Source organism: Amphibalanus amphitrite, unplaced genomic scaffold (genome assembly GCF_019059575.1).
Source record: "Amphibalanus amphitrite isolate SeventyFive unplaced genomic scaffold, NRLGWU_Aamphi_draft 000505F_arrow, whole genome shotgun sequence".
In the NCBI taxonomy this organism is placed as follows: domain Eukaryota; kingdom Metazoa; phylum Arthropoda; class Thecostraca; order Balanomorpha; family Balanidae; genus Amphibalanus; species Amphibalanus amphitrite.
This window is the reverse complement of record NW_024881999.1, coordinates 374,149-402,109: the sequence shown is the minus strand read 5'-3', so window position 1 is coordinate 402,109 and position 27,961 is coordinate 374,149. Positions and strand designations below refer to the sequence as shown.

Genomic DNA, 27,961 nt, shown 5'->3' with positions numbered 1-27,961 from the left:
CATATTGTCGGTAACGGGAACATCGAACGTTCAAATGGCACAGTTCACTGTATAGTGTATATGTATGGCACGACAAAAATAAGTGTCTCAGGCCCTTTACCTTGCTTTAGCCCATCAAAATTCTAGCCTCAACTGTAGGCCAATGTAAGCGTTCCCGCACATCGACTTTCAGGCTACCTTATTCATCGTTGCATGGTAAGTGGAAGCCTCCAGAGAAGCTTTTGAAGATTCGTTATTGGTGTCGATGCCTTGAACCTACTCATGACGCAAGGGACCAAAAGTCAGCACCTCCGTATTCCCTCCGAAAGAGAACACAAAAAATATCAATAAATGATATTGATAAAGATTCAGAACAGAAAACATCACATCTGTAAGATACAACATAGCTGTATTCCACGGACACACTCACACATGTAATTGGTTATACACTTTAAAGCCCGTTCATCCATACGACTCAAATGCCCAGAGCCTCTGAGCACTCTACGGTGCTGCGACGCAAACGGCAGTCCACGGGACAGCCATTGCGACAACGAACGCCCAGAGAAGCGACATCACGGCCCGTCCAATAACGCTACACAACCGACCAGTGCTGCCCTCCGACGAACAGTCCGAGAAACACAAGTACACGAGTGGTGGCGCTGGCGGCGGTAGATCGTTTCTTAAAATTACCACGCCTTGCTCACAATCATCAGATACAGTAAGACCTCTCCCTAGCCAAACCCGGCGTGGCTGTAGCATGTTTCACACTAGCCCTGCCCCACACATCGGGGGACACCCAAACACCAAACAGTCACACCATTCATTACAGGAATCGCGACTCAGACAGCGTCGCAACATAAACATCTACAAAACAACAGAACAACACATGAAATGCCCGGGGCAGGGGACACACAGGGATCTGATCCAACCATGGGTCGGACAGATTGAGTCGTATCTCCGCTCAATGAAGAGTCTCCCAAACGACTCCATACAGTATGTGCCGCACACAGTATCTACTGCACATTTCCGTTGAACGCCCACCAGCGGCGGGCGACAGGGGCGGCGCAATCTCCGTTCTTTCTAGTCCGATCAGGTGGAGCAGTCAGTCTGTGAGGCGCCGTGCAGTTGTCCGATGATGACTTCCCCTGCCGGAGTAGTCAGCTGGGAGATATCCGTGATAGTTCTGAAAGGCTCACTACCGGCCGATCAGGTTGGCTAGTCGTCACTGCAGAGAGCTAAAAGGGGCAGATGGCGGTACTGGGACGGCCGGCGGGGCTGCGAGCGCCAGAGAGTACAGATGGGAGGTGGAAAGCGGTACTAGAGGACTACGGGCAGAGCTGCACGGGCCTGGACACGGTACTAGGATGGCCGTACGTTGGCGGAGCTGAGAGGGCCACGGAAAGAAGGTCGCAGCAGAGCGCACTGGGACAGTTGGTGGTAATACTACACGATCCAACAGTCCACCGCCCCATGGGTCCAGTGACTAGTGAGTATACAGGATTCCGTGTAACGTAACATTGCTTGCCCATATAATTACATTGCACAGTGACGTCCACCTCTGAGTACCACAAAACGGTGTGGAATATCCACTTCACTCCCAGTCATCCACAGGCAGCCATTCATCTGCCGTCACCAGTCCACTACCCAAAATCCAGTGCCCACACACGTCTCTCAGCCTCGCTGACAAGGCTGAAACCACTACAGCATAGAATCTACCTCAGCTCTGACAGAACCTAGCCTCTTGTTCCCATCACTCCATCAATATCCACCTGCCAGCCCTTACAGCAGTAGCCTCAGCGGTCCGCTGCCTCAGAGCGCTGGTAACTCGGTGGATCACCCACCACCACTCCGGGCTGGATCATCCAGACCACAGACCATGGTCTAATCTGCCGCGACTGGTCCATGGTCTGGTCTCAGACCCCACACTGACCGGCGCCGCGGCGCTACACAGCCGGGTGAGCGCTCGTGGGCCTTTCACCGCGTGTAGTAGACTCGATAGTAGAGCGTCTTGGAGCGCCATAGACTGTAGGAGTTGTCGAATTTGAGCTGGTACACGCCCTGGAGACAGGTGGGAGCAACAGCGTCGGATAGCGCCCGGCATAGCCACACAGTACACAGAAACGGAAGAAATAGGCTGGGAGGCCATTTAGTCTCCAAGCGACGTATTGGATAGTCATATAATTGGTCGAACTTAGTAGAAGAAGGCTCACAAGTCACAATGATACATGACAAAATTATACGAGTAAACAATACCAAATATCCTTCAAAAACATTTCATTTCTTATTATTCATGTGAGCCCGACAAATTCTAGGAGCTCGACAGACCAGCGCTGTCCCTCGACCACCGAACGCAGCCCCATCTGTGCCATTCTCCCCACTACCCGGTGTCTCTACCTGTCCAGGATAGACATGCGATCCGGCGTACACCTCCTGATGGCAGTCCCGCCGGTACACGGGAATCACACAGGTGGTTAGCGGACGGTCCTCGGCGGCCGCGTGAGCGCCCCGCTCCGGATCGTCGGCTGTGGAGGCGGGTCAGACGGGTCAGAGGGGGCACACGGGGTCAAAAGCAGCACATGGAGTCAGAACGGACACACGAGATCAGAAAATCATCTTAACATTTCCATTATCAGTGCTCATATCGGTCCTTAAAAACAGCAGCAATCACGATTCGGCCTTCTCTACAGCCCTCCATTCTTACACCATTCCCACCCCCTCCCTCTATCCCAGTCTCCATCCCGTCATTCCCCAATCCCGGTCCTCTCTAGTCTCCACTTGTCCTCAACTGGCCGTCCCTAGTCCTGACCCGTCGGTCCTCAGCCGATCCTCTCCAGTCCTCACCATTCTCGGGGTCCTCGTCCTCATCCTCGCTCTCGCTGATGTGGATGGTCACCTCGCTGTCCTCTGAGGGACCCCACTCGAAGAACACGCCGAAGCCGATGTCGTAACTGTCCGTGGCGAACTCCCAAAACAGGCACGTGCCGTCCTCGTGGGTAGGTACACGGATCTGCGCCAAACGGTAAAGGGAGGGTTAATTCCTTAGTTGGGACAGAGGCGGAGAGCAGGAGAGACCGTGGGGTTTGTAAACAGTCGGTTGTTGTAATAACGAGAACGAGAGGTTGGCAAACAGTGGGTAGTTGTAATTACAAAGCTGGTAGCGGGAGAACAAGCGAGGTCGGGACAAAGTTGCTGTTTGTTGATGCATTCTTCGGCGAAATACTGACAAAGTTAGGGAAACACAAGGGAGCTAATGTGCGTGCTGAGCATTGCATAAGGTTCTCAACAATAGCGCTTCTATTCAGGTTGGTCCGTTGTTGCGCAATTTATAAATCTCAAAAGCATAAGGTTGGTAGCTGAACGCTGGAAACATTCTAAACTCACAAACTAATAAGAAATGAATCATTTTAAAAGCAAAGCACACTCACAACTACTATCAAATCGACGGCGCATTTAGTGTTGCATTTCACGCCGCCTTTGGTTGCTGTTGTTTCCGCACTACCCTAATGGCCGGTGACAGCGGGCGCTAAAGGTGTCCTGAAGCAGCCAGTATCGCGGCCAGTCAACAATTTGGACCCATACCACCTCCATACCCAATCTAATGTGTCACCTTCCTTCATTGCACAGACGTTATCTAAGGCGGTTCCAGTCACCTCCACTTGGCTGATGCGGCGCCTTAACCACCCCCTCGTCACCTCAACGAGCACGATCCCAGAACAGCCCACCATACCAGCCCCGGAACATCCCACTATTGAACGCTCCCGCTGCGAACCGCCGCCGCTCCGGGCTCCGGGGACGTGGTGCGAGACTCAAGTATGCCCGGAGCGCGCCCGGTTGGAACGAGCGGTGCGCTGCGTTCGACTACCGACCTAACAGCGGTAGCAGGCGTGTAGAGGGACTAAGCCAGATGAGCGTATGAGGGGAGGGATGGACCATGTCGGCGCCTGAAGTGCTCAGAACACAGCCAGGATGTGGTGTGTCGGAAATAAGGTGTCTGTATGAGTCTAATCAAAGTCGAGTAATACAAATTCAACGAACGGGCAACTGACATTTGTGATCTACTTTCAAAGAACATAAGCAAGCCTTCCTCTCTTTGGCAATCAGTCAGTGAATTCAGTATGTGACGTTTTACTTTATTTATTTATTACTTTGATTTATTTACAATTTTGAGTCAGACTAGTCGTAAAGGTAGCGGAAAAACATAAAAACTTCAGCTAGAGTTGACATACTAAAGGGTTCATACAGCGAAAAAACGAGTAGGTATCGCAAGTTTGTAGGCAGCTAAGCACCTGGATACGCAATAAACTCTCTCGTCATAAACTTAATTAAACACGCTAATGGGTTCCGATTAAGGCAGTAATTACGCGATTCGTTCTTAACAAGGTCCCGTTAGAGCCCTTCGGCGTCGGGCTGCCAGTCTGGCGCAGAGGCAGTAAAAAACGCCGAAATACGACGAAGGGATGTCATATCCTGCATTTGCCAGCGTGTCATTTCTCCATACGTATCACAGGGCATTTAACAAAACCAAGTCAGCCCCGCCCATCCCACAGAGTCCCACCGAGGCCCATCCCGTCCCACCCAAACCCCACCACCGTCCCATCGGTCCCATCACTGTCCCACCGAGTCCCATCCGTCCCCTCACGTACCGTGACCGTCTCTCCGTGGCCGACCTTGAGTACTGCGTCACCTCCCTCGGCCTTGATGGCCTGTTTGAACTCGGCAAGGTCCTTGCGCGTCCACATACTGGCAGAGCCGACGTCGGGCACATGCTCTGCAGGAATAGAACGGAACAGTTAGTGGTCAATGGAAACTGGAGAGGCGTTGGTTTATAGCAATACCTATGAAAAAGAATGGAAGTGATACCTTTAAGTTCCCTCGCTCGGAGTCGCCAAAACACCGTCAAAAGAGTCCGACTCACGAATTCGGAGTCTGGCGAACGGCTCACTGTAGTGCACCTCATCTGTTTCGTGGATCACCGTCCCCGTAAACAGACTGCCGACTTTCCATTGACCAGACAATTACTGACTGACTATCGCAACTCCCCTGCCACTCAGTATTCCGAAAATTCCGTCAGACACTTTCAGCTCCAAACTCCTTCGTGACTTCCCCGTCACTCACAGTCACGATCTCTAGACTCCTTCATGACTCACCGTCTCCGGAGTCGGACTCCTCGCCGGCCGACTCGACCAGCTATCCGTCCCTCATGACTCCATGACTCACCGTCTCCGGAGTCGGACTCCTCGCCGGCCGACTCTGCTAGCAGTCCGTCCGTCCCTCATGACTCCATGACTCACCGTCTCCAGAGTCGGACTCCTTGCCGGCCGACTCTGCTAGCAGTCCATCCGTCCCTCATGACTCCATGACTCACCGTCTCCGGAGTCGGACTCCTCGCCCGCCGACTCGGCCAGCAATCCGTCCCTCATGACTCCATGGCTCACCGTCTCCGGAGTCGGACTCCTCGCCCGCCGACTCTGCCAACAGTCCGTCCGTCTCCCGGAGTGACCTGTCGGCTCCCGACTCCAGCAGAGCCTCCGTCTCTGGGGTCTGGACGGCGGCCATGGCGGCACTCACTGGCGGTGGCACTGCGGCTCCTGGTGGGGAGAGGGCGGGGCACGGTCAACTTAGGGAAAGAGGTCATGATACGGGATATGACAGGAGAGGTTAGGGCACGAGTCACAGAAGTGATTGTGGTCAGAACACGGCTACGGCGGGATAGAGGTAAGAGCAAGGTCAGGGGTACGGGTTACGGCGGGAGGCCATCTGTAGTTCTGTAGCCGCACTGCAAACAAATTCCCCTGCAAGCGGCACTTCCAACCAATAATAGGGTACATCACTCTCAGTCGGAATGCGAGTGAGAGTGACCAGCCGGATTTAGCAACTGCAGAACTCGTCCCTTAGACTCTACCGATCACTCATCAGACCACAATGCGCACCGCCTGACCCACTATGTGGAGATGAGCTACGGATAGCCTATCGCTCTCCCTCTCCCTCTCCCTCCCTCTCTCGGGGCTCATACCTGTCCCCGTCCCGGCAGCGTCGCCCTGTGAACTGGCCGGCGCGGCGGGCACAGCGGGCGCGGCGGGCTCTGCGGCGTGGTCGGACGCTCCAGCCGGCTGGGGTTCGGCCGCCCCACCTCCACTGGTCTCTACCGGTGCCGGCCGCTGCTGCTGCTGCTGTTGCTGGAGCTGCTGCTGGTACAGCTGTTGCATGTACTGCTGATAGTGCTGCTCCTGAAGCTGCTCGATCAGCACCGCTTGCTGCCGACAAACACAAATGCAGTCAGTTGAAAAACCGGCTACAGACATGACGCGCAAACACTAAACAGGTTCTCTCGCAGCCGCTGAGGGGAAGGGTGTCAGGTGCCCCCCCTTCTGATCTGACAGTGTGAACCCCCGCCCCCTCCCAAACGAACAGCGCGCTGCACTGTCACAACACATCCGGCCAGTCGCGGCGGTAACCTTTACCGAAGAAGCCGCACATTATCATACAAGATTGGGTCCTGACACAGGTCGATACTGGAGGAGCGGACCGATCGCCGATGTTCAATTACTGGGCATCATGTCCGCTTAATAAACCAGAGCCGCCGGCGCGGCGGGGGGCCATCCGTCAGCGAGGGCTGACCGCTGAGCCGCTGACCGCTGACCAGACGGGTATTCAGTCGGGTATTCAGTCGGGTATTCAGTCTAGCTAGGATCCGGCTGTTCGGCGCACCGTCTCCACAACACACGGCCCACGCGGTATACCGCAGCGAGGTATACCAGCGGTAACTGAATGCGGGAGGGAGGGAGGTTGGTCTGCCGCAGGGCAGAAAGGGACAGGACGGTGGCGAACGTACGCGGAGGGGGTTGGTCAGCAACAGGACAAGACAGGGTAGGGCAGGGCAGCTGGACATCTGGACGGTTAACACGACAGAATAGGACAGGAAGGACAGGACAGGGCAGTGTCGATCCGTCATCGACTGTCGTGTCAATAGACTACACCTGACACTCATCCACACCACTAGCTCCTTGCTCGACCCTGCCCTCAGCCACGGACTGGGTATTCGTGGGGCGCGACCCGACTGGTTGGACAGAGTAATGCAGCTATGCACTGCCGTATTCCAAGAGTACGGAGCTGGTTAAACACAGAGGAATGCAGCCAATATAAGGATAGTTTACATTCTTCGAGAGGACAACTTTCGCGACGAAGTTTCTTTTCAGCAGCCGTCTCACCTGATCAGGGCTGCCCGGGTACTGCTGTTCGGCGTAGGCCCGAAACTGGGCCCGCGTCTGCTGGTTCAGAGCCTCCTTGATGTGTCGTCTGTCGGCAAAGAAAGCCACACAGTTATACATGGGCGCGATATGGCACACCCGGCGCTGCACTGATGTATTCAGAGAGACGCAGTCGTGTCGGAAATGTCTGCTAAGATATATGTGTGTCTGCATTTCCAATCAGTCCCAGGGAGACTTTGCCGTGCCGGGACTGTTTGCGCCTTCACTCGGATCAGTCAGATTCAGCGAGACCAGATATCAGTCCGTGGGATCAGTCAATGTCAGTGAGATCATGACCTTGCCGCGAATGTCCGTCTGTCTGTGGGATCGCCAGCCCCGGCGGAGCTGCCCGGCCGTCCGAGTCCAGTAATGGAAACAGCTTAGTCGGCTATTGTCCCAGCCGCGACCGGCCGCCGCGCTGATGGCAGGCCGACCGCGGCCCAGCTGAGCCAGGACTGGGGTCGCCCGGCAACACACTGTGTGTGCGGCATCACACAGCCCAAGGAACGACAACAGATACCAAACACGGACACCACAAGCATGACGGCCTTAGTCAATATGAGTCATCGATGACCTCAAACATCTCAGACCTTAGAAACAATAACAGAAAGTCCGAAACTTTCACAACCCTCACACATTACCACAAGCATCACACACCACCAAAAACCGCACATAAAACCACGACCCTCAAAAACCATCACGGACCTCACATACACAGACCTTAGACACCATCACAGAAAATTCGAAACCATAACGGACCTCCGACGCCACCCAGCGCCAGACACCAACCATCGCCCGTCAGACCAATACCCGCCGGCGGCGAGCAGCCCATCAATGTCCGATGGGAATCAACGGGAGGTCGGAGCCCGCGGCCATATCGGGCATCGGACGGCACGGACAGACCGTATCGGTCAATTATCGCACGCGCCGAGCTGTGCGGTACCACCGCATATACCGGAGGGAAAACACAAGATGGCACATGTAATTATTCGAATGGTTTGGAGGGTGTTTTTGTAAGAATATGAGGCATCACTTCGGGCATGTGATGCGTAATCAGTAATCACTGTTTCATAAGGAGACGAGTTTGGAGATACCACGTTGTCATGAAGTGGAGATACCATATCCAACATCTCGTTTCAGCATTGCAGGCCATTCGTATGATATACGAGGCGACATATATAAACTAGCCACTCAATTCCATTCCATGGAACTAATATATGTTCGAGAGCCACGACAGGTTATGCCTGTAAATGAAATTTTCCCCAAAGCCCTCCACATACGCGATATTCCAGAAGCTGCGGCAATAACTAAGGTCAACAATATACCATCACCGACAGGCAATCCCGAGAGCGTCGTCCATTCCGCGGCTGATCCCATCTCATCTTCATCGATATTATGGAACGGGAGGGGAGGACCATAGCAGCCAGGCGAGCAGCGGACACAGAGGACATAGGGACACTGGACACCGGGACAAAGTGGACACAACGGTTACAGCAATAATGGACACAATGAACACAATGGATACAGAGGACACAGGACACAGTGGTTGTACCGGTTCCATATGGAGGGTATGGACGGAGGCAGGACGAAATCGCCGTTCCTCCATCAATGCGACTTTCTGAATCAGACCAAGCTATCACAGCCACCACAGCCGCTCTCGGTGTCATCTCAGGGCTGAATGTGTTCTCAGGGCTCTCAAGCCATCGTACAGCAATGACAGCCGGCAGAGGTTCTCTAACAGGTCATCGGGTCAAGCTATATGAGGAACGCTGGTGACAACGAGTAAAGACCCTGATCTACACCGGTAGCAGTTAGGGTGTCCCATCCCCACTCGCCTTCAGAAGGCCCTCGCCGTCGATGGCTCGCTTGTATAGCGCCGTTTGTTTGTGCCCGAGTCTAGTTTGTTTGGGCCCGGCATGTAAGCACGGACCTACAGCCATATAGCGCTGTCTTCTGGCCCCAAACCCCGCCACTGAATCGTGGCTGCCACAGCAGTCGCCCCTTGGCTGAAGGTTCCACCTTGACGCTCCTTTCGCTTCTGATCACGTCCCGTTCATCCTAAACCCCTTCTGATGTCCTTTCCCCATTCCTGACCAATAGAGATGCTAGTTGGTTAACGGAAACCAGGGTTTGCCTCTCCCCACACAGATACCTAAACAAACACATACCGACGGATATAAACATTGACACTCTCATTCCATAGCCGTTTCAAGTAATTGTCGAATTATGCTCTCAGGTAAACAAAAGCAACAGATGGTAGACGTCAGCAGTTGTGTGCAGTTTCTCCCGTGCTAAAGCCAGCACCCATAATGAAAGCCTAACCATGCAGTCGTCAGCACAAACAACGCAACACAGTGGAAACAGAGGGGTTTTCGTTCTTCGGCGTGGGCCCCAACAGATCGAGAGCTATTGAAACTATTTGACCCCTGTTTGACCCCATGCCATCAAAACAAGGGGAGTCTTCCCGTCCTGATGCCGGTCCGGTCGACCGCTCATCCGTCTCTAATAACGATCAAGATCAACGATTCCGTGTCGGTGGAAGATCAATTGAGCCCACGGCTCCTTCCGCTGACATGGTCTGAGGCGGGTCGGAGTCGATCGCTACCCCAAAGAACAGGGTCTTAGGTCATGTCATGCACATGCCGCTCAATACCTAGTTTGTACATAGGTAAGGTCTCGGAAAGACAATAATGAGGGAGGGAGAAGGAGTCAGTGACGGCGCGGACGCTGCACTTCCAGTTAACATAGTTATTTCAAAGGGATTACCGTCACATGGTAAATCATATTTGCCCGCTCGCGAATATTAGGTTTGAATGTTCAATGATACATGTATAGGATTGGTCTCCAGGCGCACCGCAGCCGATCAAGTCATTTGGGTGGAAACACCAGCTCTAGGCCTGCGTTTGCCAAACTCATCACAAACAATAAAGCTCGAGAGTTGAGATTCTGCAAGGCCCCCCGGGATCCCAATATCCGAAACAATACGCTCGTTGACTGAAAAATGACAAACGATGCCGAGTTTTACCGACAGCCATAAGCTCCTCAAATCACTCACACCAGCTGGTCATCGCAGCCAAGCCCGACATAAAAACATAAACCAGCATCGACGCCTCCATTTCAATCCGCGGCCTGTCGGGCGGCAGATTACTCTGGTGCCAGCCTGTCCAGTGTGAACAGCTCATTAGCGAGATATATGATTTTGCATTTCAGGCGAGCAGTACCCCACGACCTCCGTGACCTTTAGGGAACGGCAGCAGTGGCGAGACTGTGCCCTTTCGACAAAATGTGAAAATGGAACGAGCGGGGTCGCGCCGCGTCTTTGTCGCTGGGAAACTGAGCGAAGCCGGCAGTGTCAGCAGTAAAGGAGCCGAAACCATTATGGCTGAGACGCTCACGACCCACGGTAAGCTTACACGGGAGTTGTGAGAAGGCAGGCGCGAACGGCCAGCAACGACACGAAGGTATTTCAGCACGGCAGATGAAACAGAGGTGTGAGATGGAAAACGTGAGAGGTCGAGGTGTGATTCCCGCGAGATAGGAATGACAGTGTATTTCGCCGGTTCAAATAAGAACAGTCACCGGACCAGCATCCGAAACTGAATTGGGCCGCTTCATTTACAGCTCAATTAGTCATTAAGTTAAATAAGACTGTCTAATTGAAAAGCAAGAGAGAGAACAGCACGGTGGCATGTATCGGTACCATTCAAGAAGACATAGCTGCTTTTAAGAGCGACCCTGCCCAGAGCCAGGTTAGCGGTGGGAGCCCTGGCATCTGTCGTCTCCACAGCGTTATCATGCCGTGCACAACGGCAGACGGGACAACATTACCTTCTATCACAGCGAACGGTCACAAATGGCCAAATGTGGTGCCGTTGCCCCATTGAAGTTTCAGTCCTGATTTAATCGGAGACCATTAGGCAAATGACTACCTATTCTACAAGCATTAACGACGCATAAGCACGCCCACACACAAGGGAACAAGAACCGGGTTCAACAATGTGTTGTTTCAACACCGGCCCCTGCACTGCGCCAAAATCACATCAGAAGTGTCTGCAACAAACTGTTTCATCTCCGCGGAACCTTCCACTAAGCAGTCAACAAGTTTTGACAGCCATCCCGTCCAATCAGGCAAGGCGGCGCTATGATTGCATTCCAATGATACGGGACCCGACAGCACACGTCAACAATCATTGCACAGGTCTCAGGGATCAATAGAGCGGCGTCCAGAATGATGATGTTGATGTCGGTCTTTGTCTCATAAAATCAATGCGTATGTGTCGAACCATCGAGATAACTATGCATAATGTATTTATATATGTAGGTGACACTATTGGCCAGTGGTATACATAGGTGTTGGTATTGGTATCGGTGCCAGTATCTTTGTCAACGCTAGTGTTCATGCAGTTCGTGTGCGTGTCATCATCAGTGTCCATGTCAGTGTTAGGAGGATATAACCGCTTCACCGTCTGACAACCTGACATGGCTCGGGCGCCTGTCGCTGTGCCCAGACCCCGACTCGGCTTCCGCTCACTTCTCTATGAATACAGCACCGATCCGCTCATTTCTCTATGAACACAGTACCGATCCGCTCATTTCTCTATGAACACAGTACCGATCCCCTCATTTCTCTATGAGCACAGTACCGATCCGCTCATTTCTCTATGAACACAGCACCGATCCACTCATTGCTCTATGAGCACAGTACCGATCCGCTCATTTCTCTATGAGCACAGCCCCCAGTCGATCCTTTCTCTATGAACACAGCGACCAGTCGATCGGGGATCAATGGACAGGAGCACACCGACCGAGCCGCCGGCCGACGGACAGGCGGACGGGCGGCGGGATGGACGGGCGGATGGACAGACGAACGGATGGACGGACGGACGGACGGACGGATGGATGGACGGGTGGACGGACGGACGGACGGACGGACGGACGGACGGACGGACGGACGGACGTCCAAGCTGTCTGCTTTGCTGGCGGATGAAGGCAGACAGCAATGAGTTGCGAAAATAAAACGGACAATGGAAAGCGTAAGCGCAGATAGGTACGAAGGCACTGAAGTTACCTTCCAAGGATCAAGGGGAAAACTCATTGTTGTAACACCACATATGAAGAGTTAATAACACCATAAGTCAAGCCGAAAGATTAATTCACTTCAGATTCGCATTTCGTAGTGAAGGAATGATAAATGCATCAAAAGTCAATCAAAAGTCAAAACCTATTCACATAAATGTTACATCGCTCCACAATCCACCTAAATCAAGTTTAATCTCTCTCGCAAAGCTACATGACCCACCAATAACAAAATAACCCAACAGACAGTAAATAACCGTGTCCGTTTGCCCGAGCCCGCATCCTGGTCTTTTGTAGCGCGTCGTCAAATGATCCACTCTGAGTGTGAACCATAAATCGGACATCGGATGAGTCGGGTGGCACTTGGCAGTCGACGGCGACCGTCCAGACATGTCGCTATCCACAACTCAGCTCTCTAGCTCATGGTACCTTCAGAAACAGACGACACGGATTGCTATAGTTGTAAGTGACCGAAGGCTTTGACTTGTGAGTCTGGCGTTCGACAAACGTTGCTGACGTCGGAGTCCAGACTCGTGGATTTGTTGGAGAAGTTATTTCGGTCAACATTAACTGAAACTACGTCAGCCGGGCTCAGTGGGATTCTCGAGGATTCATCCAGCCAAGGCGCACGTCTCCCCGGCAACTTTGTGGTTATACCGATGCAGAAAGGCGGCTGCGGTCACTTAGCAACAAGCGAAGATGAAATGGGAGAGCTGAATCGATTTGTATGTATCGACGAGCGTGTGCAACTTGATCCACGCTGAACCGAAATAGGAAAGTTCCCTCACAATCATGCTCTAATGTGCAGGATAAAAATGTATGCTTTGGTATCTACATATGACACAGCAGTCCATGACTCACCCTCTATCGACGCTGGGAAGCTAAAGGCATCTACTCATGCTCATAACGAAAACATAGATAACAGTAAGCCATCCTGATTAAGGACTTCCGAATATGTTGACTCCTTTCGCACCTCATCACAAAGCAGCAAACCCATAAAAAATCACACCTCCACATCGCAGCTCGCCATGAAGGCAGCAGTGTTCGTTAGCGGTCGTCACAGAGAGCCACCACTGGGAACCGGAGCCCGTCTATCAGGCGCAAACAATGCCGATTACCGGCAACCGATACGGACCAGCCGGGCGGCGGCCAGTTGAGCGAGCCAGGCGGCACGCGCGGCCAACGCGTCCCCAATTGTCCAGGACTGATAGCGGCGCTGTATATTGATGCAGGGCGTCGCTATGGGATATGGGACGCCGCGGATACTGTGCTGGAACGGCGGTGCCGATGTTAGAAAGGCTTTAGAATGAATACTTCAAAGGAGACCTATACCTAATTGAAGTGAATGCCCTGGTTGCAAACAGTGAACTTCTTCAAAGGCCGGGGACAGCTCAACTGAAGCTCCACAAGCGCAATCCCCATAATGCTCCAGGCATTACTTTGATGTTTGATATCGTCTTTAATTGGAGTTACTCTTGGACCAGTTGTTGGAGTTCAGTAAACACAATCCATTGATACAGCCGGCCATCCCAGGCTTGCTAGCAGAGTAACTGGGTCGTCCATCATTCAGCACGCTATTGGCAAACGTGGCCAGCGTTGTTACATGCAAGCAGATAGCACCCGCCGAAAAGACGCCACCGATTGAGAGGAACCAACTGTCGTAGGGTCGGTCCACTTTGTGTTTAGGTCGTGAGCTGGACGTGAGTCGGTGACTGCGAGGTTTTTCTGCAGCTACACGCCCATTGTTAAGAACACGTCAGAGTCCTTAGCAATATTCAATAACTCGAATTAGCTTTATAAATAAACCGAACAGAAGAAGAATCGAACATGCATGAAAGCTAGGACTTGGCTAGGACAATACTTCAGATAAAGCGGATAGTGCCGAGAGGATGAAATCAAGCACCGTGCATATCAGCTGAGCCGGTAACACCCAGAGCTGCTGATTATGATCGCGCCAAAACGTCACATAATTTTGAGGCACCTAGCAAAGGCCAAACGTCTTCAATAGGCCTGGAAGAATACACAGACATTCGGTTAGCAGCGCCACAATTATACTAAAATACTTGCAACAGCAATTATCGCGTAACAAAAGCGCATCATACAATCAATCTACCTATCTAATTAATAAACGGGCAGGGGCGAGGGTTGAGACCACTGGGCTCAGCCGACAAAGTCAACTCGTAATCCAGTAAGCTCGTCCAGTTCTGACGCTAAAGCTGCGTTCCAGCGTGAGCGTGAATTCATCAAGCACTGCTATAGGAGACCTAATTAGTGCGCGGGCTCGCCCGCACACTCGCAGTTTTCAGGCGATTGGAGTTTCAGCACGACTTATGACGTAGGTACTCACAACTGGCGCTGCCAATTTTGTATGCAGAGTCCAGGTTTTGTTCGTTATTAGATATGTGTGCGTGAGATACTAATGCCTTCAGATCAGTCATATCAAGAGACATATAAAAAAAAGACCACGCACACCTAGCCTGAAGCTAACTGAAAGCCATAATAACTATTCAAACGCAATACCGAATAACACGGTACTCGTCTCAGCTTCAAATTACTATTCAAACATAATGTAGCAATCAGCCACTGGCCAGCCGAGCCGTTTTAAAAACAATGCAACCCACGACCTACCTCTACATTACCACAAACGTTAGGGATACTGTTTGGACCCAACACGTACAAAGGCGGAAGAAATCACATGACTAACCTGTTTCCTGATAGACCCTGACCAGTGACCACGTCACTTCTCCCGGCGGCCGCCCACCGCCGCCGGCACCTCAACCACACACAGCCACGAGGAACTGCCACCACCGTACAGAGCACCAGGGGCGCTGACCAATGGCAGTCACCGCTCAACTGGCGGCCACCAATCAGCGATCGCTGCTCAAGGTCACAGCGGCCGCCGCCACCGACGAACGACGAACGACGGCGGCGACGCGACGGGGCGGAATGAGCGGAGGACTAGCGCGAGCGGGCCTCATGATGGAGCACAACGCAGGAGGGAGGGGCGGGGCGGGGTGCGGTATAAGTAGCAGCTGCGGTCTGACAGCAGATCTGTCAGCCAACTAGCGAGCCATCTAAAGCCAATTAGCCACTAATGGCTGCCACGCGTCTCACTGCGTGGCAGGTGACAATTGGTATAACTAGGTGTCAGGGCCTCCTCTAACATACCCACTGGGTGGGCAAATGCCCACCCAGTCACCACAATTGCCCACCCAGTGGCGTCGATTTGCCCACCCAGAAGCAAATGCAAAAATTCTGGTCCGGCCGGACGTCCGGTACTACCTTTCTGGTCTTAAGCAAACTGGAGGCTGTTTGAAGGTCAAAAAAAAGTTTTCTGGTTGCCCGATATTCAGGGGCGTAGTCAGAATTTCCTCAAGGAGGGGGCCAAACGCACAGGGGCCCAAAATAACCCCCTCAAAATCCAAAAAGCCATCTGGTTGGATCCAATATTTTTTTGGAGGGGGCCCAAATAAATAGAAAAATATTTATTAACAAAAAATATTAGAACTGAGGGGGTAAGCAGTCCATGGGCCCTGTTAGATAGGCCCACAAATAACTTCATAGAGTCGCCAGTCGGTTTTGAGGGCGGTCTGAGGGCCCGTAGGTCGGATGAGGGTTCTTCAGACCGTCACAAGCCCCTACAGCGCATGAGAGCCTCGTAAGCCGTCTGAGGGTCATATAAGCCGCCTAAGGGCCACTAAGACCGACAAAAGCCCTCCTTGCACTTGCTGAGGCCCAGTGATGCCGACGGAGGGCTCTCTCAGACAAACTAAGGACCCGTTCAGGGCAGTTGAGGGCTTCCTCAAACCGATAGGGGCCCCTCAGATCGACAGTGGATCCGATCCGAGCTCCCTCAAACCGATATAGGGTCAGACCAACAGTCGGAACGCATTGATTCTGTTTACACACCGTTGGACCCAAGTTGGACCCATCCCATCCAACTGGCCCCCTGGTTTCAATAGGGCCCCAAGGCTCTAAAATTGGGGCTCTCTTGGCCAAAGTATAACTACTCAGCTGTGTCAAAGGATCTGCCGCAGGGGCCTTTGCGTCGCCAAGGGCCCACTGTGTCAGCCAGGGCCCCTATAGAATAAGGACCCCTGGCTTCCAGGGGGGGGGGCATGGTCCCTTTGGCCCCCTCCTTGGCTATGCCACTGCAGGTGACAAGCGTTCTTCCAGGCGACCAGGGGGCAGGGGCCAGGCGACCAGGCCCCCAGGCGACTAGCCCCCAAGCGACCGGGGCCCTCTAGGCGACCAGGGGCCCCAGGAAACCGGGGGTCATCGGATGAGTGCAGGGGCCCATTGCGTCATCAGAGGGCCACAGAAATGAAACTTCGATATCAATTTTCTTCCGAGTAAAAGACGTTTTATCCAGTGTTTGAAAAAAAAAATATCCCGGGGCCTGAGGGGCTCCCCCATGGCGCGTTTTGCGCTCAAGGGAGGGGGTCATTGCCCCCGTGGCCCCTCCCCCTTGGCTACGCCCCTGCCGATATTGGTATTCATGGACAAAGCCAGCTAAATCTCTAAATACGGCTGAGCTAAACAAATAAGCAAGAATCATTACCGGTTCGGGTAGCCTTTACTACAATGTATTATGTTAGTTAGCCCTCGCCCGGTGAGGGGGGTTGATGCACCCCCCTAAGGTTTTTCACAAATAACGTAAAAACGTCGGCGCTCAAATTTAGCATACCCTCTGGGGCAACCTTTTGGCACTTGTCCTGAAAATTTCAGGTCTCTAGTCTTTTCAGGTCAGGTCACCAGGTCACAAACCCCGTACAAGGTCAGGGGAAAATTGGACTATGTAGTTTAGCGGCAACCGAATGCCAGAGTTTTTCGTTGATAGCGTGAGTTCTATAGCACGTAGCGCTACCAAATGTAACCCTCGCATGTGTAGGGGGGGTCGGATGGACCCCCCCATGGTTTTTCGCGAATAACTCGCGTAAAAAGCGGCCGATCGCGATGAAACTTTCAGTACCCTCGCATTGATCAATTTTACACCTACCCTGAAAATTTCATGACCCTGACCCAAATGACCTTTGACCTGTGACCTCTTTTCCGAGACCATGTTTGGCCGGAATCGCGATTCCGCGTATGTCGGCTCGCATTAGCCGCGCGTTTGCAAGCTTTTCGTGGTTTCAAACGTTCAAACATATGATTTGATGTTGCTCCCATGCATTAGGGTGGGTGTCAAGGTCACCTGAAGGTCAGGTCAGGTCATTGACCTTTGGTGACCTCGGGTGACCTCGGTTCACTTTTTCGAGTTTTATATGTTTCTAGGCTAGTTTTTGGAGCTGAATTCGAATTTAGCAACCATTTGAACATTTACGAAGTAGTTTTGGTGCCTTCGTAACATGTTACGAAGCTGTCAGAGGCGGTTGACAGGTACTACGAACACCCGTCACAAGTCACAACCCCTACTGGTTGACCTGACCTGACCTGACCCGACCTGGTCTAAATGCTTAAAGACATCATCTGTGATCAAAACTAACACGATATTCGTGATCAGCACCCCGAAAAACCCCTTAGCAGCCACACTTTACGACTTTCTAATAGGTCCCGATTTTCCCGACTTTGGGTCATTGACCTGACCTGGAAGGTCAACCAATGATCTAGGACCTTAAAATTGGGTATCATCGGCTTCCTCTCGTCACGGGCAACACGCTCGTTTTTTCCGCGAAGCTCTAGCTTGATCAGGGGCCAAACGGCAAGGGGGGGAGTCCAACCTCCCCCCCCCCCCCTACACATTAGAAGCTGGCAAACGCCGCACACATGCGAGGGTTAAGACACAACTTGGAGCATCTGTTTGTCACTTGGCCTTGGAGTTTTAGGTTCTAGTGACCCGAGGCCAGGTCACAAGGTCACAAAAACTGGTACATTGTCAAAATAGCAAGAATACCGAATAAGAATACCTACCTACCACGCAGTTTGCGGAGGGCTGTACATGTAACTCTGGAACGAATCGCTCGAGCATCGCTAACCATAAAACATACGACAAAAGTTAACTTTGCAAACTATCATCTTATTTCCAATAACGGCACTGCTTATTTCGCCTCACCGTAACAGGTTTTGAAATTGGTTGAACCTCAAAATAGTGGCTGGATTCGCCCTTGGGCAGGGGAGTAGCGAAAATTCTGCCCACCCAGTGAAAAATCCTTAGAGGAGGCCCTGCTAGGTGTGGTCCTATTTCCATCAGCTCTCCAATTACAATCTAACCTCCCGATCAGAATTAATGTCTCGGGTGGCAATGTTTGTGAGCACGACGCCACAGCATTACGCGTCGCCGAAAACAGCCTAACAGGAAACAGTCAGAAAACAGAAAAAAGAAAACAGAAAATCGCGAACTGTAAAGCACAAAGTAGTACATTTCACAGCTTCATTAAACCACCCGCGAACTTTTCCCGCAGTCACCTCGGAGATGTACCTGGGAAATAATGATACGATGTGGCAAAACTTTCAGCTCATTTAACTTCAGCTGAATAGCATGGTGAGTTTTCAACAAGCCGAGTTCGTAGGCCAAAGCTAACCAAATCTGCGAGGATGAAACGCAAGAGTGGATTTGAGCTTCAAGGATTCTTTAAAATAAAACTTACGAAAGTTCCATTGCGTCTCATTTACGTCAAAGTTCATATGAAATGTTCAGTGTTTTCATGGCGAATTTCCCCTGTCAGAGCCTCCGCAACACAAAGCTTGTTGCGCAAATTCTGACCTCTAAGATCCGATCGGTAAACTCTGGGTGCATGGTAGAAAATATGAAATCATATGCTTGACTATCCACATAATCGTTGTTACTGACAGAATTGATGTGCCCAGTGAGCGTGCCGGTCTTGAGGTATCATTTCATTCCACCTCCAACCATAAATTCCCTCTGCCTCATTCTGTCGCCGGCTCCTTACTTGGTCTCCTCCTGTCTCCTAGCCTCCTCCTGCTCCTGCTGAATGGCCATCTGCTCCAGCCGCTGGCGACCCTCCTCCTGCTCCTGCAGCTCCTGGCGGGCAGAGTTCTGCGCCTCTTCTCTGTACCGGGGAAGGATTAAAGCCGAGGTCACATACGGGGGCATATCACAGGTTACAGGGTATTGCATATGTCCCAGCTGCAGACGTTACAACACAAATCGGAGCAAAACCACATCAAATGTATCGCGACACTCATGCCAACAAGGTCGGCAGGATGAAGCAAAAAAGGCGGTGTCTGCCAACAGCTGGCCAGCACACAAAGATAACCAGAAATAAGACACAGTCGATTCAGTTACCTGTCACACAGACAATTGACAAACCAGATGCTACACGAGCTGGCAGAGCTAAATGGCAAGAAAACAACCACCTGACTACTGGACTAACTCAGTTGACAGTTTGGAAATCTTGCACCCTTATGGGAAACTACATTCGCGCACTGCTCGCTCGCTCAATCCCCGCCAGCACAGTAGCCCACCCTCCCACCAACACCTCCCACTATCACTCACAGTTTCCGCTGTTTGGCCTCCAGGTCACACTTGTGTGCCTCCGCGTACGGCCGGAACGTAGCACACACAGAGTCTAGCAGCTCAATGTAGCGAGTCATGGCCTCGGGTCGGCTCAGTTCACCGAGCGCCTGCCACGCCTGTCTGTGAAAGGAGAAATATGTCAGCGGGGGCCACATCCACTAAGTGCGTGTCTAAACGGAGAAACATGTCGGCAGGGGCAGCATATTCCATCAAGTGTGTCTCTAAACGGAGAAATATATCAGTCAGGGCAGCACATATCCACCAAGTGCGTGTCTAAACGGAGAAATGCGTCGGCAGAGGCAGCACACATCCATCAAGTGTGTCTCTAAACGGAGAAATATGTCAGTCGGGGCAGCACACACCCATCAATTGTGTCTCTAAGCGGAGAAATATGTCAGCAAAGGCAAAACACGTCCACCTAACGTCTGTCCAAACGGAAAAATAAGTAGGTAGCCGCCCGTCAGCCTAGCTAAGCAGAGTAAAGGGCTAGAGTGAGCAAGGGCGTTGATGTTCATTCACGCCGTGCTACTCATAGAGTGTCAGATGATGACCATGTTGATACTGATTGATGACGTTTGAGACGTGCCAGGTAAGCGCCGTCGGTTTCAGATCCTGCCATCTGGTGGAGGATCGGTGAAATTTAGCTTCCGAGCAGAGTTCACCGAGGTCGCGTATGAGGGCGTCGTGTTTATTTGTTGGTGAGACCCCTGCCTCGGAGCTTCAGCGTTACGTAAAAGCCCCGTGAGAAATACGCTGTGGTCAAGCACCTGTCCTCATCTGACTTGATAGCCGACTGTATCGATGGCATTGTTACCAATGCTAGCCACCGCTTCTGCTTATAATATGTCTTGCCGGCGGTTTATGACTGTATGCGGGAAAGGACATTGAAGATATTATGACAAGCAAACCACCAAGTGTTCCAAATAGCATGGTTTATAATTATATGCGTTAAACGCACGCTAGCGCAGAATGAGTGCATAATGCAAAAGTTTTTGCCCAGCTCACGATAGCAGACAATGGAAGCACAATGTTACGGGCAATGCATCGATAAACACATGGGTAATGCATGTTGGTTGTTGAGTCATCAAGTCATCACTAAATGTGCATCGATGAAGCTAACTGTGTGAGCAGCTGCCGTCACTCGCTTCCTCAACTCGACGGTGGCAACGGAGCAGAATTAGACTATGGTGTCTTCGACAGTGTCTGCGTCGGCGCCCATAAGTCCTCCGTTGGCGTCGTCGTGATGGAACGTAGGGTACCGTAAGGTGGGGCTATTTGAGACAGTGGGGCTATTTGAGACAGTATTTAAAATTGTTATAAAATAAAAACCGCTTGAAATTTATGCTTAATTTTTGCTCAGGCGATTTACTGCTCGATTCCACACCTTCCTGAGCAAAAATATCACATAAAAATCAAACGCACTTCATTTTATAGCGATTTTAAATACTGTCTCAAATAGCCCCACTGTCTCAAATAGCCCCACTGTCTCAAATAGCCCCACTTTACGGTAGCTTTAACTGGTTGCTCAGGGCGTGCCGCCAGCTGAGACGACGTGCGCTCGTACTGACCTGCGGTCGCGTCCGATGACGTCCAGCACTCCGAGCGGCGGCAGCGCGTCCGGTCGGCACGGCCCGTGGACTGACTGCTGCTGCAGAGCCGACAGCTGCAGCTTCTGCTCGTAACTCGGCTGCAGCACCTTGCCAGAGTTGTCTGCCAGATAGAGCACGCAGCATAGGTAAATTGACAGGTAGGTGCAGCCAGACAATGTCTTAAGTACAAGTCATTACGGAGCGAGCGAAGCGAGCGTAGTCTTTCCTCAGATTAACGGAAATTTCTGAGTATGAGCGGCCGGCCGGCCGTGCGGACGCTTTTGCGAGGCTTATATCTCAGCAACCACTTGACCGATTTATATGCGGTAATTTTTGTAGGGTAGCTTCATTCCTTCTACCAAGTATTGGACTATTCCCATTTCCCGATGCATGTGGGTGACCCCTTATGCACGTGCCACGTGCAAAACGAAGAGGTGTCAGTTTTGTAATTGTTGCAATATCTCGGTAACTACTGGGCCGATTGCGCTGAAAGTTGGCATGTAGGTAGGCACCCACTAGGCACTGCATATCCATGTGCCAGAGTTGGGGTGCTGCTGCACGTGCGCACGTGCAGGGGACGTTTCCAGATCTCGAGAACGGCTGGACCGATGGCGCTCAAATTTTGTACGCGGTTAGGGACCGGTTAGTAGGGTGCCGTGCAAAAGTCAGTCGGGACCCATCTTGCGCGTGCGCACGTGCAGGGTGCCGCTTCCAGATCTCGAGAACGGCTGGGCCGATTGTGCTCAAATTTGGCACATCGCTAGGGACCGGTTAGTAGAGTAGGGTGCAGTGCACAAGTTAGTTGGAGGTACCCCCTCGCAATTTCGCACGTGCAAGGCCCACCCTCTCGCTCGCTCCGTTAGTCGCCCCAAAAGGCGTTATACTGGTATGGTAGGTGTGGACCGTGGATGTAGTATTTGTCACACTAGTATTTTCTTATCATGCCATATTATAGAAAGAAGTGGGGCAGCATTGTCTCCATCAAAACAAGGTTACATGTCATGTCACAAAAGTATTCACTTCCAGCAAGTCATCTCACCTTTGTAAAACTTGACAGCCAAGTGGTAGAGATGCTGCAGCTCAAGTCCCCACTTTTCTGAGACTCCATTGCTGGCCTTCTCAGTGACACTAAGTGCTCCAACACCCTCAGTGGCTTCCTTGACATCATCTGTGGCCATTGCGGCTGGACTGATGGGTGGCTAGAAGACCAACAGTCTCAACCAGGCTGCAGAGAAAGAATGCTACATGAAAATAATAGGAAAAGAACAGAACAACAGAATGACAAACACAAATAGCTCACTTAACTAAAAAAAGTTAGGTAGGTACACAGCTTTGAACCTTGGAGTGATAACACATTTTTTTTTCGGTGACGGTCATCCCATATTACTGGAAAAAAGATTTAAGGCAAACTTTTAGTTCCTTTCATTTTAATGTTTGCAGACACTAATGCAATTTGAATTGGATACATTTGATGTCTCCCAGACAACAATAATTCTAAGTCATCCAGGCCAATGTCATTTGATAGTCACAGGCAGAGCCAACATCAAACTGCATTGGCCCTGAAGCTGTAAAATCTTTGTCATCCCAATCCGGGAGTTATCAAATGCAGCCTTCATTCCCACTACAAACAACATTTTCACACTGAGGGTTGATCATGGACCCTGTGTGCAGTAGGACCGTACACAGGCTCCAAGCTCCACCCACTGTGTCCCTACGTCAGCCTTCCATCAGTGCACACAGCAACCGCTGTGGCCAGTCGGGACGGGACACAGTTGACAGTGTTGGCTGTGTGCGGTCCACCGCACTCAGCCGGGTGGCATCATACAAACTATCCATCCCCTAACTAACCCCATGCCTGCTGCACATACTGCACACCCTGCACTCAGCAGTGCACTCAGCAGTGTGCGGTGCCCGTGAACCAGGGTATATTGCCCGTGAATAGCCCTCTGGATGACAAAAAAAGAGATTAAAACCAATGAATGAGCATGAGGCAAATTACCTACACCCTATGTTCGTTCATTGGGGTTTACGGGCGCGTCGACTGCGGTGGTCATTTTGCGCCCACCCTACACCCTATTATGTGTTTGAGCAGCAGAAATACCTACACAAACTAATAATGAGGATGGAGCTTGCAATTGTTATTAAAATCTGATAAATCTGCAAGCCTGTATTAGCCTAATTGGACTAAACTGAATTGTTTTTTACACATTTTCCAGGGCGTTAAGTCCGACGTTCGTTGCCGAGATCTTGATCGGTCAGTTTGGTAAAAGCATGACCTTACCTATTTAGTACCTACAACCCCAACCAACCTACAACCTTAAACCAAAAACCTACAACCCTACCAACCTAAAACCTAAAACCTACAACCTAACCTAACCTAACCTATTACCTAACCTAAAACCGGCTCTCTCTATCGTCTGGAGGTTTCGAAAGATGCTCTCCAGAGATGGCGCTAGTAAGTTTGGGTGACATGACGTCATGCTTAAAAGTGATGGGTTTTGTGAGAGCAAATGCAATAATAGTTGAAAATTTTGTACTTTTGCTTAATTGAGAATAAATAAATATACAATCGTTCAAAACAGCGTTTTCCTCATTCATCCTTCAATGTTTTAAGAGGAATATAGACAGTTTGAATCTTTTTTCTTGACCGCAATTCGCACACGCACTAAATTAAAAGCTGGAGTTTTGTGCGTTCGTAAATTGTGATTTGAGAAAATAAATTGACAATAATCTTTTGCAATTTTGCTTTACAATCATTTTTCAATGCAGATAAATGCATAAATTATTCCAAAATAGGCATATCTTTGAAATATTATGATTTTCCACAAGCAAATTTTTCCAAAAACTTGAACTACTTTCAACTGACGAACGCATCCAATAATCTGGATGTCTTAGGATGAGTTCGTCATTTTTTCCCCAAGGAAATACGTTACAGTTTAAGCTACTTTACCGATTTATTAGGGTACTTTTGCCAATGAATTAATAAATAAATGACAACAATTAATCTCATTATCAAACATACTCGGAAGAATTTTCTTCACATAAGCGCGAACACATCCGCGCTTTCATGAAAAGTAACGCCTGTAGATGTCAGGACTGCTGCTTTATGTTTCGCAAGGTGGCGCAGCGCGCAGGGTACCGACTACCGAGGATGAGGTCTCCAGACTCTCCACCACGATTTAGCATGGAAATGGCCAATGGGGAAGGTCTCACCCAAAAAACGGACGCCCTTTTACACAGCTGCATAACGAGAATGAATTATTGGCATAGCTGACCATACGTCCCCTCCCCCTCTCCGCCCTAGCTCAATTGGAAATATCGCCTATTTTCCTTAGTCAGTTATATTCTGACTAATTTCTCACTCTTCCCAGTAAACCTAACATGCATAATGCAGATGTCCACTGCGTAAGTCGTGTGCTTGCGTAAGTGTGCCAACTATATAGTGCTGCCTAGTGCCTACACAGTACACTCTACAGTGCCTACTGCTTCCACCATTGTCGTTATAATTGGTGATTCTCAGGTCAAAAGTTACACAGTGGTCTCAGAGAACAATCGTTTCAACAAATTAACGATTCACAACGTTGCATTCTACTTATATTCCGGTCAGTTCTGATACTAAACGATTCCGGCAAAACACTCTTTAGGTTATGTATTAGCGAACCACCACACAAAATTCGCCTAATCAATGGTCAGTTATTACTGCTGGGCTGAACCGTCATACGCTATATAGCCTATTGCAGTCAATATTTTCAGAACGATACCGACTGACGAAACACAACGTATTCGCGGATTCGCACATACGTTGGCAGTTGGCACGGCACCCAGGTGGCCTGTCAGCAGCCGCACAAATTGAGATGGTACACCGTAAAGCATGCCTTTCCACACAGGCACAAGCACAGGGACACAAATTCTCAAAATCCAAACTTATTCCAATACTGGTCAAATACTAATAGGCATAAAGTTTTGAGGTTTTCTCATGTTCATTCTTCTTTCAACACACGCGGCAGACTGCAGCAGAACATCTCACAGAGCTGCGCTGGATGCAGTCATGAGCTGGGACACGGTTTGTGACCAATGACCGATCGGGGGTGCCAGCCTCCTCCCGGCACGCGATGCACTGGCCGCCGCGCAGTCGATGTCGGGGCACCGCCGGCATTCACCGACAGGGTTCCATCCGATTCGGTGTATTGGTGGCAGCCCGAACAGTGACCCACGCGAAGCTGGTGGACGTCGATGGCCGATGAGCGATGCCCTTCCGCGACCGGCGGTGGCAGTCGGTCCCACATCAAGAACAGATACCAGTCATGCGGTCAGTCGGCGACGGCGCGGTCGCGAGCCGATCTGATGGTCGCGCGGTGGGCGTTGCCGACGTCCACCGGGACCGTCGACTGGGGGAGCCCGGCCGCCTCTTGGCCGCCGCCTCTGGTCGGCGCGCTCGTTGCGCTGTGGGACGGCATCCACTGCAAGTCGTTCACTGTGAAGCGGTCGTTTGACCGGACCTGGCAGGCAGGGAAAGGGGACCTCAGATGAAGTAAAACCATCCCTCAGGCCAGCTTGAGCTGGCTCTCCAGTCTCCACCTCACCATGTTAGATAAGCGGACACCCTCGTGATCATCGCAGCGATGATTGTCAATTGGTGTGTCATTATGGGAGAGGATGCCAGCCTCCTTTGCAAGATAGTCTGCCTTTAATATAGTGCAGCCCGACCCATTGCCTGTGGCAGCAGACTGGGCTTGATAATGCAGTGCTGAGGGGTGTTCACGGGCACCGCACACTGCTGCGTGCGGTGTGTGCGGTGCGTCCAGCAGGCGTGGGGGTAGGGGATGGGTAGGCGGTGCTGACGTCACGGCTGCGTGCGGTGGACGGTCCGCTGTGGCCAGTCCCGACCGGCCACAGCGATCGCTGTGTGCGGTGACGGAAGGCTGACGTAGGGACGCAGTGGGCGGAGCTTGGAGGCTGTGTGCGGTTCGACCGCACACAGGGCCCGTGAACAGCCCCCAGGACACACCAAACGTAAGCGGCCATCTGTACCCCCAATGCAGTAGGGCTGACTCAAGAGCCCAGAGTTGCATCCCCCCACCATTCTGTGCACGTGATAACTGGATGGGACATGCCATGGTCAGCATCTGTTCAAAAGCTGCCCTAAGCATGTAAAGCTCCACTGGCATGCTCGAGCATGGTCACAGTCAGTTCTCACTTCTCAGTTGAACCTCCAATGGAAACCCATCACAAAGTAGAGATCAGGGCGCCTCTCACACTGCAGCACACTCAACGACTGAGGCACCATCTCATCACTTGCAGGTGGTTCTTGCCAGGAGCAATGCCAGCCACGCACATCAGGTGACAACAGCAGTGTACAACTGCAATCTACAAGCATCCATGTTCTTTCTGGTTTTCTCCGGTTGAGATCCACTGCCATGCATGAACTTGATGGGCTTTTGTTGCGCTCCTCCCATGTGCAGACAGGTTTCTGCTGAAACAAAGCAAAGCAAATGTGATTAATAATGGCCCTGTTTCACCATCCAGACACTGTGTGCACTGGTAGCTACGGCATACCATAGCATTACTCAAATGACGTTGCATGTGATCTCTTAGTTTATGATGAATCACGTTTGGAACAGAGTGAGAGGTTCTGAAAAACCGTACCAAGAACAGAGGTTTGAGTTCAAATACTGCTAGCATGCTGCTGGTGCTGGTACCGCAGCGTGCTAGCGTTCTGAGATGCTGTCATAGCTTAGCGTCACAGTGAAGTTTGTTGACACTGCCATGGAAACCCAATGCTCTGACACACGCAGCGCGAAACACCACCCATGAACGTTGGTTGCATGACCAGGATCGGAGCAGTGTGGCAGACAGTGATTTTAATTTTAATTGCACTTCCTGGAGATTAACAAGTTGTTGGTGAAATTGCTATTCATTATTCCTATTACCATTGTCTAAATTTCACATTTCACACAGCATCAGCATTCAGCATTGACATGTTATATAAAATAAGGTTTAGACTTCAGGTGGTCCCGGGTTCAGCTATTAAGTAGAACAAGCCACAAGGGCAAAAATTGTCAGAAAAAAAAAATATTTTAAAAAATACCTGCCTTCATCAACACCTCAACTTATCACATATCTCAATACAATCTAACACAGATGGGTTAAAAACAAGGCCCTAAAAGCAAAAAACCGTTTGAATAACAATGTAATATTTTGCAACCGCTGCACCATTACTGTCACGTACGCTATCCCTAGATTGGTTGCTGGTAAGCAGTGGTTGTCGTCATCAACTCGTCATGCAGCAGCTGATTGGGATGGGCGGGGCCTATTTTTATCCAGGCGATAGAGAGAGCCCTAAAACCTTTTTTTTTGCTGTTACATATTTGTATCAACAGCGTCACAATTGTCCACTCGGACCTAATATATACTAATACCAAAGCATGAACCTCAACCAATACTAACCAGAAGTAAAAAAAAAAATATGTCGAAGAACTCTTCCAATTTCTGAATATATTTTTATCGTTCACCATCCACCACCCGTCACCAAAAAAAAACACAAAAATATTGTAAATCGCCGGCCCTTTGCAACAACAACCAAGGACAGCAAT

The 27,961-nt window shown here is 50.9% G+C and overlaps 1 protein-coding gene across 9 annotated transcripts; it reads right to left on the bottom strand.

Moving 5' to 3' along the window:
- Positions 1–369: 369 nt before the first annotated feature.
- LOC122392887 (Golgi resident protein GCP60-like) lies at positions 370–27,961 on the bottom strand. 9 transcript variants are annotated; one of them, XR_006258598.1, is made up of 13 exons: positions 27,908–27,930; positions 22,408–22,593; positions 21,348–21,489; positions 19,759–19,899; positions 19,193–19,312; positions 7,188–7,275; positions 5,993–6,233; positions 5,415–5,567; positions 4,623–4,747; positions 2,821–2,986; positions 2,374–2,501; positions 1,899–2,037; positions 370–1,847 (listed from the first exon to the last, which is right to left on the bottom strand). XR_006258598.1 is itself a non-coding variant. In XM_043388235.1 (13 exons), the coding sequence occupies exons 2-13, from the start codon at positions 22,544–22,546 to the stop codon at positions 1,954–1,956; spliced, it is 1,527 nt and encodes a 508-aa protein (XP_043244170.1). In that variant the 5' UTR covers positions 22,547–22,593; positions 27,908–27,930; the 3' UTR covers positions 370–1,953. The 9 variants fall into 9 exon arrangements, 7 of the variants coding, with proteins under 7 accessions (XP_043244170.1, XP_043244165.1, XP_043244169.1 ...); XR_006258599.1 differs by lacking the exon at positions 27,908–27,930 and adding an exon at positions 23,715–23,742; XM_043388235.1 differs by adding an exon at positions 5,197–5,249 and having other exon boundaries at positions 370–2,037; positions 5,468–5,567.